Source organism: Neofelis nebulosa, chromosome 4 (genome assembly GCF_028018385.1).
Source record: "Neofelis nebulosa isolate mNeoNeb1 chromosome 4, mNeoNeb1.pri, whole genome shotgun sequence".
Lineage (NCBI taxonomy): Eukaryota > Metazoa > Chordata > Mammalia > Carnivora > Felidae > Neofelis > Neofelis nebulosa.
This window is the reverse complement of record NC_080785.1, coordinates 11,720,841-11,741,351: the sequence shown is the minus strand read 5'-3', so window position 1 is coordinate 11,741,351 and position 20,511 is coordinate 11,720,841. Positions and strand designations below refer to the sequence as shown.

Genomic DNA, 20,511 nt, shown 5'->3' with positions numbered 1-20,511 from the left:
GAAAATCACAAAGTACAGGCCATACGAGAATTGTGTAGTGATGAAACACTGGAGCAGAGAGCCATGGACTCCTATGGCCAATCCCCAGAGCTACCTAAGATCCAGTTTCTTTTCTTTTGAGGCTTTTTTTCTCTGACATCTCCCCTTAAGTTCATCTAAGATTTCCATCTCCTTTATTGCTGTAAGTATATGCTAATAATGCCATGATCGATTCTGTACAATAGTACACCTCTAGCAAGACAGAATAAATAGTGACCTTGTTAAGCAGTCCCCTCCTAGGAAACACAGTGAGGACTGTGGGTAGAGCCAACACCCTCATCTGGAACTTAAAGTCTAAGCAGGATGACATTAGTTCTGAAACATTATGTGCATCAGAGCCTGAGGAATCTATTCCTGTGAAAAGCAAAGTTTAATTTTATGGGTTTTTTATATGTATATGAGAGGCAGAGAAATATCAGGATCTTTGTTTCATTTTATTTAATTATGCTCCATTTACTTTAAAAGAGTTTGTGTTTAGAATAAATACGAGACTCAGTTATTAGGGAGAGTTGCCTTGTCCAGTGTTCAGGTTACAAAGCCAGATGTAGGTAACAATTGACCATTAGGAGGTTGGCACAAAATGTCACAGAAGCAACAGAATCTTGGAGGGATTTCTTCCAAGGGAGGCCAGCAGCTTAACATAATGTTGTAAACTCACATTTAGAATCACTAACATGACAAAGTCTGATAAAGATTTGTAGGAACCTCAACAAAATTCTAAGTGATATTATGCTCTAAGTGATATTAATCACATATTCTGGACCCGAGTGGTCAGAATGATAAGGAAGAGCAATTTGTTTCCTTGTATCCACAAGTTTGGGACCTACATGGCCAACAGAGTGTGACAACAGGGATTTCTTTAACACGCTCAGTGTGGCGTCTTTTGAATTCTCTTCCTCTCTACTCTGGGATATCACATGCCATTCAGGTGTGTGATATATGTGATTGTACATTATTTCCACTTTCTGTAGGTCTTTCTATTTTTTCCACATCCTCTCGTGTATCATTATCAGTCTCCCTTTTTCTTCTTGCATGAAATTAAGATGCACAGGGAAACCTTTGTCTTCCATTTCTCCCCTAATGCACTATTTTCCTCTTGCTTCTCAAAAAGCCTGGTTGCTGACTATTCCCTTCCTTGACTATTCTGCCTGCTAGTGCATTTGGGCAAAACATTTTGTCTCTAGCCATTATCTTAGTCTCCATATATCCAGAGTATCAGGACATTGCTTGTTCTGTCCTGTTATGCTTGCTCTGCTCCCCCCCCCAAAAAAAAACTTGCTTTGCTTCCTTCTCCTCCAAAAAAGAATAATTTGAATAAAAAAATATTGGTTCCAAATGTAACAATAAGCACTATGGAGTTACTGCATGACGTATTTTAAAGGTAGAAAGAAGAAAAACAAGCAATATTTTTAATAAAAATAATGTTTTAACTATACCTAGAAAATTACTATAGTCACTAAAATATGTATACCTTAAATTAAGGTTAAACCAAAAGAAGAAAGAGGAAGAGGTAAATATAGGATAATGTGTCTCACACAAAGCATAATCCATAAGTATGAATTCAGAATGTTTCTACAAGGACCCAATAGAAAACTCAGGGGATTGCATTCATTTTTATGTGAGTTCAAAAATACTTGAGAAAAAAATAGATGAGAAAGGCCAAGCTTCTCCCTACATAACTAGTGTAGATGAATAATGAAGAGATGTCCTCCAGCAGGTCTAAAGAGTAGCTCTGACTCAAAAGGAGAAAATAAAAGCAAAACCATATTTTGTTAACAGATAACAGAAAATTCCTGAGTGTATGGGAGATTACCATTAATTGTTTCAGTATTTGAGTTATAGGACTTTATTTTTTTCTTCCAAGGTTTTCTTTATTTATTTACTTATTTAAGATTATTTATTTATTTTGAGAGAGAGCATAAGTGGGGAAGGGGCAGAGAGAGAGAGAGAAAGAATCATAAGCAGGCTCTGTGTTGTCAGCACAGAGCTCAATGTGGGGCTCTCCCACAAAGCATGAGATCATGACCTGAACCAAAATCAGAAGTCAGAGGCTTAATCGACTGAGCCACCCAAGCACCCCTCTTCCAAGATTTTATTTAAATTCAAGTTAGTTAAAAAATATAAATAATTAATAAATTAATTAATTCAAGTTAGTTAACATATAGGGTAGCATTGGTTTCTGGAGTAGAATTTAGTGATTCATCACTTACATACAACACCAGGGCTCATCCCAACCAGTGCTCTCCTTAATGCCCATCACCCATATAGCCCACCCCCCACCCACTTCCCCTCTAGCAACCCTCAGTTTGTTCTCTATGGTTAAAAGTCTCTTATGGTTTGCCTCCCTCTCTGTTTTTATCTTACTTTAGTTTTCCTTCCCTATGTTCATCTGTTTTGTTTCTTAAATTCCACACATGAGTAAGATCATATGGTATTTGTCTTTCTCTGACTGACTTATTTCACTTAGAATAATACACTCTAGTTCCATCCAAGTCGTTGCAAATGGCAAAATTTCATTCTTTTTTATGTCTGAGTCATATTCCATTGTATATACATCTTCTTTTTTTTTTTTTTTTATATATATACGTCTTCTTTATCCATTCATTGGTCGATGGACATTTGGGCTCTTTCCATAATTTGGCTATTGTTGATAGCACTGCTATAAACATTGGGGTGCCTGTGCCCCTTCAAATCAGAATTTTTATGTCCTTTGGATAAATACCTAGTAGTGCAATTGCTGGGTCATAGGGTAGTTCTATTTTTCACTTTTTGCGAAATCTCCATACTGTTTCCCAGAGTGGCTGCACCAGTTTACCTGATTTTTTTTTTTTTTTGGTTTTAACCTTTTTAAGTCTTTATTTCCAGTTCATGTAACATTTGTATATATGATAAGCAGTCGTGTTTAAAAAACATATATTTTTGGCATGTGGCTTGTAGAATTTTTTAAAAAGTGATGTTAGATTTGTTTTCTTTTTCTTATGTGGAAAGCAGATGGGTGCTATCAGAGCCTCTCCCTCATCACCATAGTGTAATATCGTTCTTACACCACACTGAAATGTATGCAGAATTGCTTTAGCTTTATTCTTTATTCAGAGGTGTTTCAAATGTACTGATGCTACCATTTCTTGCACTGAATATATATATATAAACACTCCAAAGTGTATATATGGGGGAAATTTGAGGAGGAAGTAATTCGTAAAAGATGAAGGCTGTATCTGTTTATTTTATTTATCTTCAATTTCTTACTGGTTCACTGAAATCCTCACGAGGGTGGGATGAATTTTTCTTCCTGTTCAGTGCTTTATCTTTTTCATCTGTTGTTCTGTGGTCACAGTGACCCGGGCTAGGTAGCAGACTTTCCCAAATGTATTGAGTGCAAATAAACAGGTACTTAGCAAGACCTGAAAAAAAAAAAAAAGCGCTAGTCCAGAAACGACAATGCAATACTTTTTTTGAGTATTGGGTTGTTTGTGTTGGGCATGGTGTATGAAGGAAGTAAGCATGGAGTAACTACCTTTTCCTTGGAGGAATCCACATGGAGCGAATTACACTTAAAATAGTCTTCCAGGTTGTTGTTTGTGAGATGCAACTCTGCGTGCCTGGCTGCCCATCTTTCTCTCTCCTCCCACTGAGTGTCAGCCATCAACACGAAGCACACATTCTCTGCCCCTCTGTGCTTTAAGTTGCATGAGGGCTGGGTCTTGTCAGGAAGGCCTGTTGTTTGATAGTGTTTCCTATGACAAGACAGTGGGTTCAGTTCTGGGTAAGGAGTTAACAAATCTATTTGGTACCACATCCAAGTCACATCCTCGTTGTGTCTCTCCCTTAATTAGTTCTCAGTAGGAATGATGTAGAAGCTTGTTGTTCAATGATAAATCTGAAAACCCCAGCATATTGTACCCAAGCTTACAGTTTAGATTAACCACATTGGGGCATTTGGATTGTTGATTTCAGTGGCCTACAGTTGCTTGTGCTGTGTGGGTAGGGAGCTCTAAGGGACACTGTGAGCCTAGACCAGGGGGAAAGGGACTTGCTCCTTCCTTTTTGCTTGCTGGTCTTGTCAGGTTGGCTCAATCTCTCTTTAGCTTGCCAGTAGCAGCTGATGTCTGTCACTGCAGCCTTTGTTTTCTTACTTCCCCAAAGTGAGTCTTCCTCCTCCCCCCACCCCCCTGGAGAACAACTGTGCAAGCTGGGGGGCCACCTCCCCTCCGTGGTAGTCTGGACCCTGATTCCTCTGACCTTCTAGATTTTAACTACACCGACCTCTGCCCTAGAGATGGCGGCTGCCCCACACAGCTCCTGCCTGTTTATCACAGAGCTCCATTTTTCCTGTCACCATTTTGTTACGTTAAATTCTCTCTGCTCCTTTTTGCTGTAACCGTTTTATTACATTAAATTCTCTATTGAAATAATCTATATGATTTTTCTGTTCCTATGGGATTCCCATCGGATTCAAAGAGAGGTTTATGAAACACTCTGAATTTGGGACATCACTATGAGTGATGACATCAAATATCTAGGCAGGTATGAGAGTTAAAGAACAGAAAATTACTGTAAAATATTTCTAAAATTGCCTGATGTGTTTCAAGGTGATCCAGTTATTATAGGTATGTGTGTATTACCTATACTCTGAATGAAAATGACCAAGACTTTTAGGAATTTTGTTCACTAAGTGAAGGCAAAATGATGAAGTAAAAAAAGAGTGGGCACCAGGTCAGACAATGTTAAAGTATCTCTTTAGAAAGCAAAAGAAGAGAGAAACATGAAAGCCAAGAGGAAGAGTGCTAAAGAGAAAACACAAATGGTAGACAGTCTAAATATCTCAGTAATTATGTTGAATGAAAATAGATTACGTCCTATTTTCACATTGATATTTTTAAACCCATAAAATATAGCTTATATATTGTTTACAAAAGCAACTAAAACACAGTCACACAAAAAAATCTGGGAATAAGGGTCTTGAAGAGCATATCCCTGAACAAATATGTGATAAGTGGAAGCAACAATACAAATGATAGTTTTTTAATAAAACTATTTATTTTTAATAGTTTATTAAATATAGATTAATTTTATAAATAGTTTATTTACCTATAAATAAAAAATAAATTTGCATTCATGTTTATATAAGGCAGAAAGCATTCATTAGCATACAGAGGGTTATAATATACAAATACAGGTAAGAAGCTATCAAGACAGTGTTACAATCATAAATATGTATGTATGTGATGACATAGCTACAGTGTAGAATTAGGGGGAAAACCCCCCCAAGAATTATAATGAAAAGATTTGTAAATTCAACTTGTTAGTAAAGGATTTAGCAAATGTTCTCAGAAACAAATTGATAATCCCCCAAAAAAACTAAAAATACAGGCTTTGAAAAACAAAGACCCTGGGATCCAAAGACCCTGGAATCATGATCTGAGCCAAAATCAAGAGTCTAACGTTTAACCAATTGAGCCACCAAAGTATCCCCTTTGTGTTTTAAAAATGAAGTTAATAATGATGAAAGTTCTGAATATCACACTTGAGATGTACAGCTCAAATGGTAGAAGAAAAGCAAACTTATACCTCAGATTACATTTATTAAAAAAATAGGACGCAAAAAGTAAGTTAAATATTCAACCCAGGAAGATGATCAAGAATTAAAGATAGGATGTAATTTACATAACAATAAACTTTATTGATAAAAATGGAGTATGAAGATCATTAAAATATAACCTAATTCTTTTTTTTAAGTTTATTTATTTATTTTGAGAGAGAGAGAGAGTGTGAGCATGAGTTGGGAGGAGCAGAAAAAGAGGGAGAGAGAGAATCCCAAGCAGGCTCCAAGCTGTCAGCATGGAGCCTGAGGCAGGGCTCGACCCCACAAACCCTGTGTGGTAATGACCTGAGCTGAAGTCAAGAGTTGAATGCTCCACCCACCGATTGAGCCACCAGGGCCCCTAAACCTGATTCCTTTTACAAACAAACACCACTAAAACAGATAAGACTGATGAGAGGAACAAAAGAGAAAAGGTCTATATATACAATGTTGGGAATAATAAGTTATATAACCAAAAAGTAGAGATTGAAAAGACAACTCTATGAACAAAATTTATTACAATAAAATTTAAGATTAGAAATATCACTAAAACTTCCTTATGTAGAAATAGAAAATCTAGACAGGAAATCTTCAAAAAAATTGATGACCAAAATTATCCTACAATCAGAGAACATTGAGTCATATGGTTTTAAAGGCAAATTTTACCCATCTTCAAGAAATGGCTAATTTGCAGATCATATAAAACCTTTTTGAGAACAGAAAAAGAGGGACAAGTGTCTAGTTCATTTTACAAGGCTAATATGACATTGGCAGCAAAACTGCCAAAGGATAGTAGAAGAAAAGTAATTTATTGAATAAATCTCAAAGGTAAAATAAATACAAAAAATCTTAAATAATCAGTAAACCAAACAGTATATTCAGTATCAAACAAAAGATATTTTTCATATAAAAAGAACTTAAGGCAAAAACATTTTTTTTGAGAAAAATAGGACCCTTCTATGCTAGTAGATTTAAAAAAGGAGGAAAAGTAGTAATTTTGTATGTTTAATAAATTGGACCATGAACAAAATACAGGTAATGATGAGTGTTTCTCTCTAGGCACTAGATGCCCTTGGATGTTATCAGTAGGAGGGGTAGCATCTTTCCAGCATGTCAGGGTGCAAGCTGGATGCTGGTCACCAGTAAGCCTCTCCCTGAACAGGTGTGATGGAGAAAAGCCCATTTCAGGTCTATGGCAGGTCAGTGCTCTCAGGTTAAAAAATAATCGGTCTGTTGATAATTTTCTTAGTTGGCATGTACATTAAAATAACTTTAACTTAGGAATTATATTTTACCCTGTTTATATTTGTGTATAAGAGTTGATTCAGATAAAAGAACAAAATAAATTTAAATTACAAAGTCACTATTAAATTGACTCTTGTATTCCCCAGAATTATAAGATGCGGTCAGTTAATTTCCATTTTAAGAAGAGAGAAAATGGTGGCTACCTAGGGAAGACCTAGGGGGACCTTGGTTTTCCAGTCCCCTTGAGCTCAGAATCTCTGGAAATTAAAAAATAGAGATTGTTTCCTGCTGAGAGTTTTCCTTCCCTTTCTGCACTCCAGGTAAATCCTACAAAACAGGACTTAACAAGTCCCATTGGGATACCTTATCCTATTTCCTAACTCCTTAACATGTTCCTTATAGCTTCTATAGGTCATGCTACCTGGTCTTACTTTATAAATTGTATTCCTTGTGGTGATTTGATGAAAAAAAAAAAAGGATGCATGGTCCATCAGATCAGGTGTGGTATAAAACTTAGCCAACACCAGCGAGCATGGGGAAAATATGAGTTTCATCTGTCCTAAATACCACTTAATCTATTTGGCGGTTTAGGGATGTGGTGGGGGAGGGGGGGGCATTGGAGTTTTTGAAACCGAAATAAAACAAGCTTGTGGTAATTGTGATGTATGAAGGAGCCTGGAAGGCATTCTAATGCGTCTCACATTTAGGATCACGGGCTCCACAATGAGTGAAGAAATCCGCAACAGCAGTATTTTGTCAAGAACATCCTTCTAGAGAAACCAGAGGTAAGTACAGCGAGACCCCCCCCTTCCCCGGGAGCAGCAGACAGTGGTGTGACGGACAGGTGTTCATCTCTCCCTACACCGAACACTCAGAAGCATCTTGAGAGGTGGGTGAGCTGAGCAGAGATTAAATCCTCTCTTCTGAAAGAGATTCCTTTGCCCCTGTGGAGAAGTTTTTCTCTTGCAAGAGATCATGGGAAGAAATGAATTTCAGCATTAACTTACAGATGCCATTTACTTTTTTGGGGTGCTTTCACTTCACCCAACTTCTATTGAGTTTGTCATCTCATTTTTAGCTGTGAATCTGAGCCAAGTTTATTACCTAGTCTTTGTTCACTACACAATTTCGAACAGGCTGTACTGAGCAATCATATTTCAAAATACAATTGCTATTGCCTGTCAATGCCAAATTTCTGCTATTGATAGCCTTAGCTAATAGGATAATTTAGATACACCTAATATGTATCATTTCCTCTCCTGCATGTAGTGTTGTTTATTTAAAAATTTTTTTTTAACATTTATTCATTATTTTTGAGAGACAGAAAGAGACAGAACGTCAGCAGAGGAGGGACAGAGAGCAGGAGACACAGAATCTGAAGGAGGCTCCAGGCTCTGAGCTATCAACACAGAGCCTGATGCGAGGCTAGAACCCATGAACTGCGAGATCATGACCTGAGCTGAAATCAGAAGTCCAAAGCCTAATGGACTGAGCCACCCAGGTACCCCGTGTTTCTTGTTTAAATTATAACAGCTGTTTGAGAGATTTTCTTGCAAACCTTTCTATTGCCTCATGAACTTAAGGAGTAAGAACTTAAGTAAGTAAGAACTTAAGTAAGTAAGAACTTAAGTAAGCACCAAAAAATGAGTTTGTTACAGAAGAAGTGTGTCCTGAAGGTTTTCTTTTTGAAGGTGAAATTTCTTGTGGTGAATTACCATCTTTGTGGATGTTTTTAGCAGTCCTGTCATTCCAATCAGGTTATATACACCAGCAGACAGGAACTGTCTTATATGCCCTCAGCTGAGACACGTAGCAGGACATATGGTATGTTTAGTAAATATCTGTGAATTTTATATTTTGTCTTTTAGCTACTTGTAGGTAGGAGGAAAATTGGCCCTCCTACTCTGGTTTATTGTGTGCCTTCATCATATGAAATTTTAGAAACAGCATTGTTATTTCCATTGACTCCAAATATTGCAAGAAAGTCAAAGTGGAAATGGCTAACACTTTTCTACACATTTAGGGCCAAGGAATCCTATAGTTGGAAGGGAAGTTAGCATTCTTCTGGGTCAACTTCTCACATAACACAGGAATCCCATCTTGAATAGATGGTTAATCAATTTCTGATTTCAAACATTCACTGACCTAAAGTTCAGCTCTAATAAAACAACCAGCTTCCAAGGAGATTCTTATTTTTTGAACTAAGGTAAAATCATCCTTCAATAATTTCTGTTCTGAATTCTGATTCTGTCTTTAAAGCAGGGCAAAAGTTTACTCACTTTTGTTTATGAAAGCTTTCAAATACTAACTTAACAGAAAAGTGGATGGGGAACTGATAGGAACTCAATTATGAGTTTTTCTAGGATTCTTATTTTGGTGAAATTCAGATGGATTCTGGACTGAAGATATGGAGTCAGACAGGCAAGAAAACAGGAGGAATGGCTTAAAAGTTACAATGATTCCAACTTCAGAGCACCCACTGTGTGGTGAAAGATTTTTTTTTAATTTACTAAGCCACAAAAAATGAAAGATTCATGATAAATAATAATTATCTTTTCACATAGAGTTAAGAAGCTTTAAAATATGTTACTAATACTATGAATACGAATCTATAGTTAGGGCTCTTGCTCTAGCCTTGGATAGGGACAGTACTTTTTAAGTCCTAGGCTACGATCCACCATGAAATCATTCAACTGACATTTCAAAAAAAATTTTTTAAGTCTATTTATTTTGAGAGAGACAGAACACAAGTGGTGCAGGGGCGGAGAGAGAAGGAGAGAGAGAGAATCCCAAGCAGGCTCCATGTGGTCAGTGCTCAGAGCCTGATGTGGGGTCATGAAACTGTGAGATCATGACCTGAGCTGAAATTAAGAGTCAGACACTGAACTGACTGAGCCACCCAGGAACCCCCTAACCAAAATTCTTACTAAATAATGGAATAGAATAATATAGGAAACACACTGCACGTAATAAGGACTCAAGAGTCCTTAAATTAGTGTAGGAATATAGATAGGTAGGTAGATAGATACAGAATGTAAATATAACATAGAGTATAAGAGGGGTGGTGGGGTAACATCCTGATAATGAGATAGCACAATCAGAATAGAACATCGTGGGTACAAGAGTCAAAAGACAAAGGTCTCCATTTGAAACCTGGCCAGAGTTGTTGCAAACAGCCTGCCATTCTCTCACTTTGTTCAAGATTATGCTGTCAGTGAAGATCACAAGGCTAACAAATAATTTATATATTGAAGGCAAAAACTCATGAGAAAACCTGATGGAAGCTTTTCTGACATTCACCTTATCCTTCTTCCCATCCTCACATTCTAGATATATTCTAGCTAAGAGACATCAGTACAAATTCACACGTATGGAGATATGCATACTGCAATCTGAGAATATGCATGGGCAAACCTCTGATAGAATCATTCCAAACTGAGGAAAGTACCCGCTCCTATGAAGACCACTTAAGTATTAACATTTGAACCGTGATGAAAGTTGGTTTGGAAAGAAACATAAGATTTACTGAATACTATTAATTTTTTTAAACATTTATTTATTATTGAGAGACAGAGAGACACAGAGCATGAGCAGGGGAGGGCCAGAGAGCGGGGGAGATGCAGAATCTGAAGCAGGCTATAGGCTCTGAGCTATTAGCACAGAGCCCGACGCAGGGCTCGAACCCACAAACTGTGAGATCATGACCTGAGCCGAAGCCGGTCACTTAACCAACTGAGCCACCCAGGCATCCCAGATTTACTGAATATTTTAACAGAATATTAGCATTTAGCTTATTGAAGTGAAAAAATTTCCTTCTGTTTCATTTGGAATGCATAATTTTCACTTAGTAAGTAACTAATAGGACAAAAGCATCCTTGAAGATATTTTCTTAGGAAATAAACAACGACAAACACAGATCCATCATGTTTAAACCCTTCCCTCAGGCATTCAGGCTTGGGAGCCCCACTGTCTCACACAGAAATGGGGAGAAATAAGACCTCTGTCACAGAGTTCATCCTACTGGGATTTCCTCTCAACTCAAGGATTCAGATGCTTCTCTTTGGGCTCTTCTCCCTGTTCTATGCCTTCACCCTGCTGGGGAACGGGCTCATCCTGAGACTCATCTGGCTGGACTCCAGACTGCACACCCCCATGTACTTCTTCCTCTCCCACCTGGCCATCGTCGACATAGCCTATGCCAGCAACACGGTGCCCCAGATGCTGGTAAACCTCGTGAATTCAGACAAGCCCATCTCCTTTGCTGGCTGCATGACACAAACCTTTCTGTTCTTGAGTTTTGCTCATACTGAATGTCTTCTCCTGGTGGTGATGTCCTATGATCGGTATGTGGCCATCTGCCACCCGCTCCGATATTCTGTCATCATGAGCTGGAGAGGCTGCATCACCCTGGCATTGACTTCCTGGATTTTAGGAGTTCTCCTAGCCCTAGTACATCTAGTGTTACTCATACCATTGCCCTTCTGTGGACCCCAGAAAGTTAACCACTTTTTTTGTGAAATTATAGCTGTCCTCAAACTTGCCTGTGCAGATACCCACATTAATGAGACTATGGTTTTGGCTGGGGCAGTATCTGTGTTGGTAGGACCATTCTCCTCCATTGTGATATCTTACATTTATATTTTATGTGCCATCCTAAAGGTTCAATCAGGGGAGGGGCGCCAGAAAGCCTTCTCCACCTGTTCATCCCACCTCTGTGTGGTTGGACTCTTTTATGGCACAGCCATTATAATGTATGTTGGGCCCCGTAATGGGAACCCCAAGGAGCAGAAGAAATATCTCCTCCTGTTCCACAGCCTTTTCAATCCCATGCTCAATCCTCTGATCTATAGTCTGAGGAACAAAGAAGTCAAAGCTGCTCTGAAGAGGATGCTTGAAAAAGAGCAAACTTCATGAAAATCTGTAGAATAATAAAATAACTGAGTTTAAAGGGACCTGAGAAATCATCTCATCCAATATTTACCAGGATTCATAAACATGCTCAAGGGCATCCTTTTCATCTTCACACTTTCCTAGCTCCCAAGAAAGCTCATTCTACTTTCTTCCCTCTGGCATTGCAAGTCAATGCTACACAAGAAAATGAAAATAACTTCTGACCAGCTGAATAGTGGACATACTTGTAATATAATTATATTAAATATTCTGAATGAATGGAAATAAATTTGTATATTTTTCTGCCATCAGGACTCAGAGACAACATTTTATAAAATAAAGGAAGGTATTGGCAGAATGTTTAAGATACAGCAATTAGCAGAGATTGATACATAGTAATTTCAATATTTGAAATCCAGCAGTTGTCTACTCTTTCAAAAATAGTTCTGCAATTAAAATACAATTCCTGTATAAATTCCCGTGATAGTAATGCTTTCTAAGGCATAATCAATTTAAGTTAGGAAGAGCATGAGCCATGGCTTCATGGGATAGAGAATGAAAAATATAACTGTGACACCACGACCAACAAGAAAAACACAAAAGATGTCTGGCTAGTAAATATAAGGACATGGTAAGAACTTGGGCAGTATAATCCTGAACCATATTCCAAAAGTTATGGTTATTCTGAAAGATCAAGTCAGGTACTTGGGAAGCAAATGCTATGCAAGTTGGTTTGTGGCCCTTAATCATACATACCGTGTGGTAAGGTTTCATTGTCTGACAAGCAAGTAATTAGCTGTCTTGGACTGAGTTGTGTTCACTCAAAATTAATATGTTGAAGTCATGGCATTGTAATACTTCAAAGGGGGATGTTTTGGAGATCGGGTTTTATGGAGGTAATTATATCAGTGTGAGGTGTTTAAAGTAAGCTCTATCCCAACAGAGCTGATGTCCTTATAAGAAGAGATTAGGACACAGATATAAGCATGTGAAGACACAGGGAGAAGACTGCCATCGACAAGCCAAGAAGAGAGACCTTGGCAGGAATCAACCCTGTCCACACTGAAATCTCAGACTACTCACCCTCTAGAACTGTGAGAAAATAAACTTCTATTGTTTATGCAGACCAGTGTGTGATAGTTTAATATGGCAGCCCTAGAAAACTAATATATTATCTCAGAGGTAGAACAGAGAATCAAATGAATATAATTAGCAGACGGCCAAACATTGTCAAGTACAAGTCAGTTACCAAAGATAACATTTAAGCAGCTACTGGAAAATTCTCCGCTATGGGAAAAAAATGACAGAGAGTTTATTTCAAGTCTGGAAAGTAAAATCTTTTTTCTTAATTGTAAAAGTCTTTTATTGACGTCTTTGGAAAAAATAAATCTATAGTATCATTGTATGAAAGTAATATTAGATATTTTCAGGTTAATTTTCACTTAGTGAAAGCACAATGATCACAGGAAAATTATTTATAAATTTGCCCAAGCAATGCATTTTTATGAGACTCTCTCAAAGAATCATATAAGCAAAATTTATCTTAAAAATTAATTAAAGCTGTGTGAAAATAAATACCATTATGGACAATATGGATATATGTGATCATATATATATTAATATGTTAACATAGTATTAATATATATACTTATTTATATATATTCCTTCGAAAAATATAAGCACTGGTCAACAGAAATAATGTAGCAAGGATCTCCAAAAATCTTCTGCTCCATAAAGAAAAAAGTACTCTGACAAATTGGTATAAATTGACTGTTTAAGAACTCTGGGGGGAAAAAAGAGGCAACAATCTGGGGAGTGTTTATGCAAGAAACACTGCCGACCTTGTTAAGAACAGTGAGTTTTGGGATGGTTCAACTTGCTGTGTTTCCATCACTTTCTCCCCAGCTCTGCAGAATCCTCGAAAAGCAAAAGCCCTACATTCATAGTGGAAATCAGCATCTCTGCAGCCTCTGGAGAGGGAGAATAAGGTTTAAGCAATATAAGAGCAAAGAAGTAAATAAATCTCTAGTATCATTCTACAAAACTAATTTTGGGTTAATTTTCACTTTATGAAAGCATGATGATCACAGGAAGGTTATTTATAAACCATTGAAATTAAGTTGATTTAACCTAAACCATATTATTATAAATTAAAATGCTGATCATAAGCCCAAGGGGCAGCCACTAAGAAAATAACTCAAAAAATATACAGTGCACTAAAAATATTTGACAAAAAGGGGCCAGTAATGAAGGAATGAACAGAGGAACAAAACATCATAACATCTAATATGACAGCAAATAACAGTTAAAGTATAAATGGTAATGTTAGGATTAGAATTTAGGCAGACCATGAATCCTGTACTTTTAAACTTTAATCCAAATTGTAGAATTAAGACTAAATTTTGTCAACCTCTGAGAATACAATGAGCACTTTACATGTTTAATTAGCAATGTAAAAATATATATAAAATAATATTGATCACCAAAGAGAGGGAAGAGAAGAGAGAAAGAGAACAGAAGGGATAGGTATATAGAAGTGCATTTTTAAACGTATTCTATGAAACAGTCTCTACATAAAGCAGGCACTCTCAACGACAGAGAGAAGGCATGAGAGGGAAGCTTACAATTGGAGTCTTGTCAGTGCCTTTAATGATGATGGATTTACTCTCTTGAGATAGGAGGTCAGTGGGCACTGCTGATTCACAGGGATGTGTACTAGGCAAACATTCAGTCCAGAGCACTGTATTTGGGAAGAGGCCTGGCAGGACATTTTAATTTAAGTGTTATCAGCATGTAAAATCCTTGGGACCAAGGAGGCGCCATAGAAAGTGGTCAGAAAATAGATACAAAGAACAAACCTTGAAAAATGCCAGTGTTCATAGACATGGGAAATGAAGAGAAACCAGCCAAGGAGACAGAGAAGGAAGAGCCAGAAAAGTAGAAGGACCACTGGTTGGGGTGGGAGGAGGCAGAATATCATGATAGTCAAGGGAAAGGAGTGTTTCGAAGAGGGAGCAATGGACTGTGTTAAATGCTGGTGGCAGGTCAAGTCAGATAAGGATAGAGAACCGGTCGTTGGGTTTAGCAAAGTCAAGATAATTGGTGAGAAAAACGGTCTCACATTTGACTAGATATGTTTAAAGGAACAGGAGCAAAGGCATTTGAGACAAATGGCGGGAGAACAGTTCTTGAGTAGGCAGGAGGGCTGGATTCCTGGCCTAAAGTGGCGGACTGTCCTTCATGACGGACAACCCAGTAACTTCGCAGTAACAGCCAAGGAGCTGGGAATAAGTGCAGGTCCAGGAACTCCGTCAATGTGTTAGGGTTGTGCAAGTTCTTGTTTGATTCTTTTGTGTCCTCAGTCACTGTCAGTCAGTAGCTGGGACTGTTGAGTGGGAGGACTCATGGGAGGCTTAAAGAGAGAAAATATGGGGGAAAAATCACCTGGCGAGGAGACTAGAGAAACAGGAAACAGGAAGCGCTCTGGTAGCATCAAGGGTCAAATTGATGTGAATACTCATGAATTTAAAGGGGTCTGAGTCGTCTGGGTTTTGTGTTTTCCTCCAGATGTGTGGAGGTGGACAGAGACATTCATTGTTGAAATTCAGTCTAACACCTAAAGGCTTAGCACAGAGACACTAAAATTACCTCCCTAAAGTGTGTGATGGAAAAATAAATGTTAAAAAAAGGAAGAAATATTTAGGGAGTGGCTTGCAATCAAAGGAAGACAAGAAAGCACGGAGGGAATAAGGTTCAATCTCTGTGAGTTTCCATGTAAAACTAAGTATTTGCAATGGGAATTTTTTATAATTCACTTTACAGTAATACTATTCAGCAAAGATTGTTCACTCCCTGGGGAGGATCTAGTCCTTTGACTATAGGTGCTTCTTTAACAAGCCCCCGGGGAGTGAGGGGCACACTTACACCGTAACATTTAAACCATTCCAAAACGGGACATGGAACCAGGCACACTTGAAGATCAAGTACATAAGACGTCCAAATACTTGAGGCTTGTACTGTGTGACGTAAGCCATGAAATATGACTTGTATCTGCTACATTTCAGGCCAAGGTCCTCCTGAGTAGGATCACTCATGCCATTCTCCCTGAGTTCTCACTTTTCTGCATAAATAGGTGCACACACACATACCCACACGGATGACAAAGCTGGAGAACTCTGGGCAGGTTTTACACTAGTCTGTAGGGAAGACAATGTGTGAAGACGCTTTGTAATGTGTTCCCTGGATGCACAGGTATGCCTCTGTGAATTGGGGTGGTTGTAGGTGATCAGAGTACAACGCCCTCATATCCAGATGTGTCTTGAACACTCCTGAGTACTGTCCTCTTGGTCAAGGTAGAAAGGATATCTGTGTCTCCTCATCCACCAAACCTGCTCCAGGGAGTCGGCGACTCATTCCCCCATCTCTGTGAGTTTTCCTGTACATTCAAGCCCAGTTTAAGAGCTACACCAGAAATAGCATTCCCCTTTGTACAAATCATTATATATAAAGCTGGTTGATGGTTAACACAAGAGCAAGCCAGAAGGCTGGCAGAAATCGTCAGGTTTAAAAAGAAGGAACAGTCTCCTTTGTGAAGACCTCTTTCCCCCACTATGTTGCGGGGTGGGGGGGGGGTCCTCACAGTATCACCTGACATTCATGCTGTCACAACCCCTCCCCAGTCACACCTATGGGAAGTCACACCTGGTGGAATTAGATGTCTGTGACTCATGGTATCAAACAGAAAGGAGCCTAAGAAGGATCTAATCCTTTAGCCTCCTTTTATAATTGGAGAAGATGAAGCCAGAGATCTTCTGCAATTTTCCTTGACCTGTCATTTCTTCCCCAACTGAACTACCTGCTCCTACTACAGCTTAGAGATATTTTCCAACCAGGAAAGTGAGAACACTGGGGCTTCTTTTATAAGCCTCCCAGGAGGGAGGTGTTGGTCAGTGGCAGGGACACATCCTATACCTATTGGACAAAGTTCCATTATTATTTTTTCTTTATCAGTGAAGCTGGGAGAGGTGCCTGATTCGCTTATTCTTATTTGGCGTTCCAGGCTTACTGTTCAGGGATGGGAGTCCTCATCCTAGGGAAACTCTTTGTCAGATCCTAGAATGGAATTATGTGACCACTATTGTCACTTAGTAAAGTTTAGAGGAAAGTACAGCTCATGGAAATGTGGTAAAAGCCACTACTACTAAACGATTTCACCTCTGTTCTGTGTCTGGCACCATGTTCAGTGACAACATTTGCTTTATAAAATTTAAAGAATTTAAATGAGCTCTTTATTAAGTCACTTTTGAGAATTGCTTCTTTTTTAATTTTTAAAGTTTATTTCTTTTTTTTTTTTTTTGTGAGAGTGCACATGTGAGCTGGGGAGAAGGGCAGAGGGAGAGAGAGAGAGAAGAATCTTAAGCAGACTCTACACTCAGTGTGCAGCCCAACACGGGGCTGGATCCCATACCCTGGGATCATGACCTCAGCCAAAGTCAACACTCGGACATTCAACCAACTGAGCCACCCAAGGGTCCCAAAAAGTGTTTTTTTGAAAAAAAACAAAGCAAAAATGTGTTGTTCTTAAATTTTAAAAATGCAAAAAGAAAAAAAAGTAAGAGAATCCACATCAGTGTGTTTAATATTGTAATGAGAAAATCTTTTCTTTGGATTCTGTGTAAGAAATATCTGCAGCTCTAAGATCCTCTAATTTGTATTCTGGCAAGTTTGTTCTCCCCTTTCACATTTAGATCTAAAACCTACCCTGAGTTTATTTTGTGTATTAGGTGTAGTAGGGGCCATGTTTTAATTTTGTTCCACATAGATAGTTAACTGACCTGGCATCATGTATCACAAATACCAGTGCCACCTTTGCTGTAGATCATATGAGTGCACTTGAATGTGCATGCATGAGTGTGTGTGTGTGTGTGTGTTTCCAAATTTCTGAGTCAATCAAGTTGTTCCATTGATCTGTTTGTTTTGCCCAATACCACATTGACTTAATCACTGTGACTTTGTGATAAGTATTGGTAGTTGATGGACTAACTCCTTTTACCTCATTCTTCCTTCTCAAGATTCCCATGGCTATCCTTGACCTTTTGCATTTTCATATAACATTTACAATAAGATTATTAATTTCCACATGTAAAAAAAAACCTGCTGGGATTCCGATTTGAATTTCGTTGAAGGTATAGATCAGTTTGGAGAGATTTGGAACTTTACAAATTTTCCAATCTATAAACACACACACACACACACACACACACACACACACACACACATCCTTCATTTTGTGCATTGACCTTGAATTCAGAGTTTTACAAAATCACTCATTGGTTTCAATAATTTATCTATAAATTTTTAAAAATGTTCTATATACATAATTGTGTTTTTGTGAATAATGACATTTTATATTCTCCATTTTAATTCTTATGCCCTTTGTTTTTTCTTTTCTGCTTTATTTCTGGCTAGTTATAGAGTCAGTGCTAACTAGACATTAGTGTAAGTGGAGCACAGTAAGCTTGTTTCCTAACTCAGAGAAAAAGCTTTTACTATTTCATTAATTAGGTATAATATTTCTATAGGTTTTGTAAATACTCTCTCTCAGATTAAGGTCCTTTTCTTTTTATTACTTATTTTTTGAGAAGGGGGGAGAAGGGGCAGAGAGAGGGAAAGAGAGTCCCAAGCAGGTTCTGTGCTGTCAGCACAGAGCCCCATGTGGGCCTTGATCTCACAAACTGTGAGATTATGACCTGAGCTGAAACCAAGTCAGATGCTTAACTGACTGAGCCGCCCAGATTCCCCTAAAGTTCTTTTCTATTTGAAGTTTGCTAAGTCTTTTTTTAGGAAATGGGTCCTGAATTTTATCTTGTTGGTGGATTTTTTTTCCCAATTAGTATTGTACAGTATCTCCTCTGTGCCAATAGATGCTTTGGAATGGTATTACGTATTTATGTGGCCAAGGACTTGTTTTGTCATTTTTCTCTTTTTTCCCCTTTTTTTCACTTAATTTTTTAGCCTTTGTGTATGTTTGTGTGTGAGAGAGAGACAGAGAGACACAGAGAGAGTTTGATTTATGTTTGAGTGGTTTAGGTAAGATTCTTGAAGGGTTTTGTAACTTGTTTTTCTGATTTCCATCTAATATGATTAACTCTGTCTTTTAGTGACATATTTACATGTAATGTGATAATATATATATACATTGATTAATGCCAGCTTATTTTGTGTTTTCAATCAAAATTTTATTTGTTTCTCCTTTTTTCCCTTCTGCCTGCTGCTGGATTGATAATGTTTTTAATCTATTTTATTTGCCTTATAATTTTGGAAACTGTAGATTTTATGTCTGTTTTTGATGATTTTCATTAATTGGTAATATCCAAGTTTAATAAATTATTCTAAAAAATTTAAAGCCACTGGGGTTTCAATTCTTATCAAGAATCTCAGCACTTGCCACTTATCAATATTCCCTTCCTTGTTTAGTTAGTATTTTTAAAAGATTTCATCTCACCTCTTCAAAATACCAAAATAATTATTTTATAACCCACAGGCTATAAAATTTACCAGCATAATTTTTCAAGTGCTGTGTCAATATTGTTTGTGTATTTTGATTTACCTCTAGTTTGCTTTTATTCTTCCTGAGGAATATACTTTAATAGTGTACTAGGAAGGATCTGTAGGTATCAATACCCTTCTTATTTGTATATCCAATAATGCGTCACTTTGCTCTCATTCATTAGAGAGAGTTCTTGAAGATACAAAATTTTGGAACATCAGCTTACCTCTTTGGCACATTAAAGGCAGTAGCTTATGTCTTCAGACCCTTTCCTGCCGTCAGCGGCCATTGAATTGTCGTTCCTATGTATTTCATTGTTTTTACCTTTGGTAACTCTTAGTACTTCCTCTTAATCCTGGAAAAAGTAAATGATAAAACAGTCTAACAAAAGTTGCTGAAGACTAAAATGAAATTATTGCTGCTATGACAAAATCATGAAACCTATGAATGAAATAAAAAGAGCACTATAATGAATCAAGAACAATGTGTATGGTAAGAATCACCTTTAAAGTCTTCGGAAGGAAAAGTAAAGTCATTTAAATATTTAAAAAATTAGGTAGATGGGATAAATGTTAACCTGGTGTCAGTCATAGAGTAAACGTACAATTAGGGTATAGTTATGAAAAAGTCTATCACGTGGTGAAGAGAAAAAGAAAAACAATCTGAAAGGATTTTGGAAGGGACATAAGTTGATCGACTACACATCGATTGAATAAAAGACCCACAGGGTCTAGATACAGTGAAATGTAGGCGATGGAGGAAAGACAACAGTTGGAGAGATAATTGTTAAGAACTTGCAATCACTGGGAATTTTTATTTATCCTATTCTGTTATCAGAATACATTTTTTTATCTGAAGATTCACGTATTCTTCAGTAATGAAAAATACCTCATTTTGCTTGACTGTACATTTAATTTTTGCACTCCTTAAGTGGAATGCATTTTTTTTTTATCATTTAAGGATTTAGGTCTAGTTTGAATTTTTGAGTTCTATTTTGAGTTGATTTCGTGAAATCTCTTCAAGTATTATATCTTCACTGTTCTCTCCATTCTTTTGCTCTGGAAACTTTATCACGCCTAAGTTTAGCTGCTCAGTCGGATTAATCATGTCTCAAGACTGCACCTTCAAAATGGTACCCCTTTGTTTGTCTGTATTAACATCTGGGAGGGTTCTTAAATGTGACCTTCCAATGCACTATTTCTCTCTT

General features: G+C 37.6%; 1 protein-coding gene across 1 annotated transcript; it reads left to right on the top strand.

The window, feature by feature from the left end:
* Positions 1–10,843: 10,843 nt before the first annotated feature.
* LOC131508361 (olfactory receptor 2A25) lies at positions 10,844–11,779 on the top strand. Its single transcript, XM_058723463.1, has one exon. It carries the CDS (start codon positions 10,847–10,849, stop codon positions 11,777–11,779), a length of 933 nt encoding a protein of 310 aa, XP_058579446.1. The 5' UTR covers positions 10,844–10,846.
* Positions 11,780–20,511: the final 8,732 nt, after the last annotated feature.

What these genes read in the sequence shown, in the direction of transcription:
- LOC131508361 (XM_058723463.1), top strand. Translation starts at nt 10,847, where the DNA reads ATGGGGAGAAATAAGACCTCTGTCACAGAGTTCATCCTACTGGGATTT.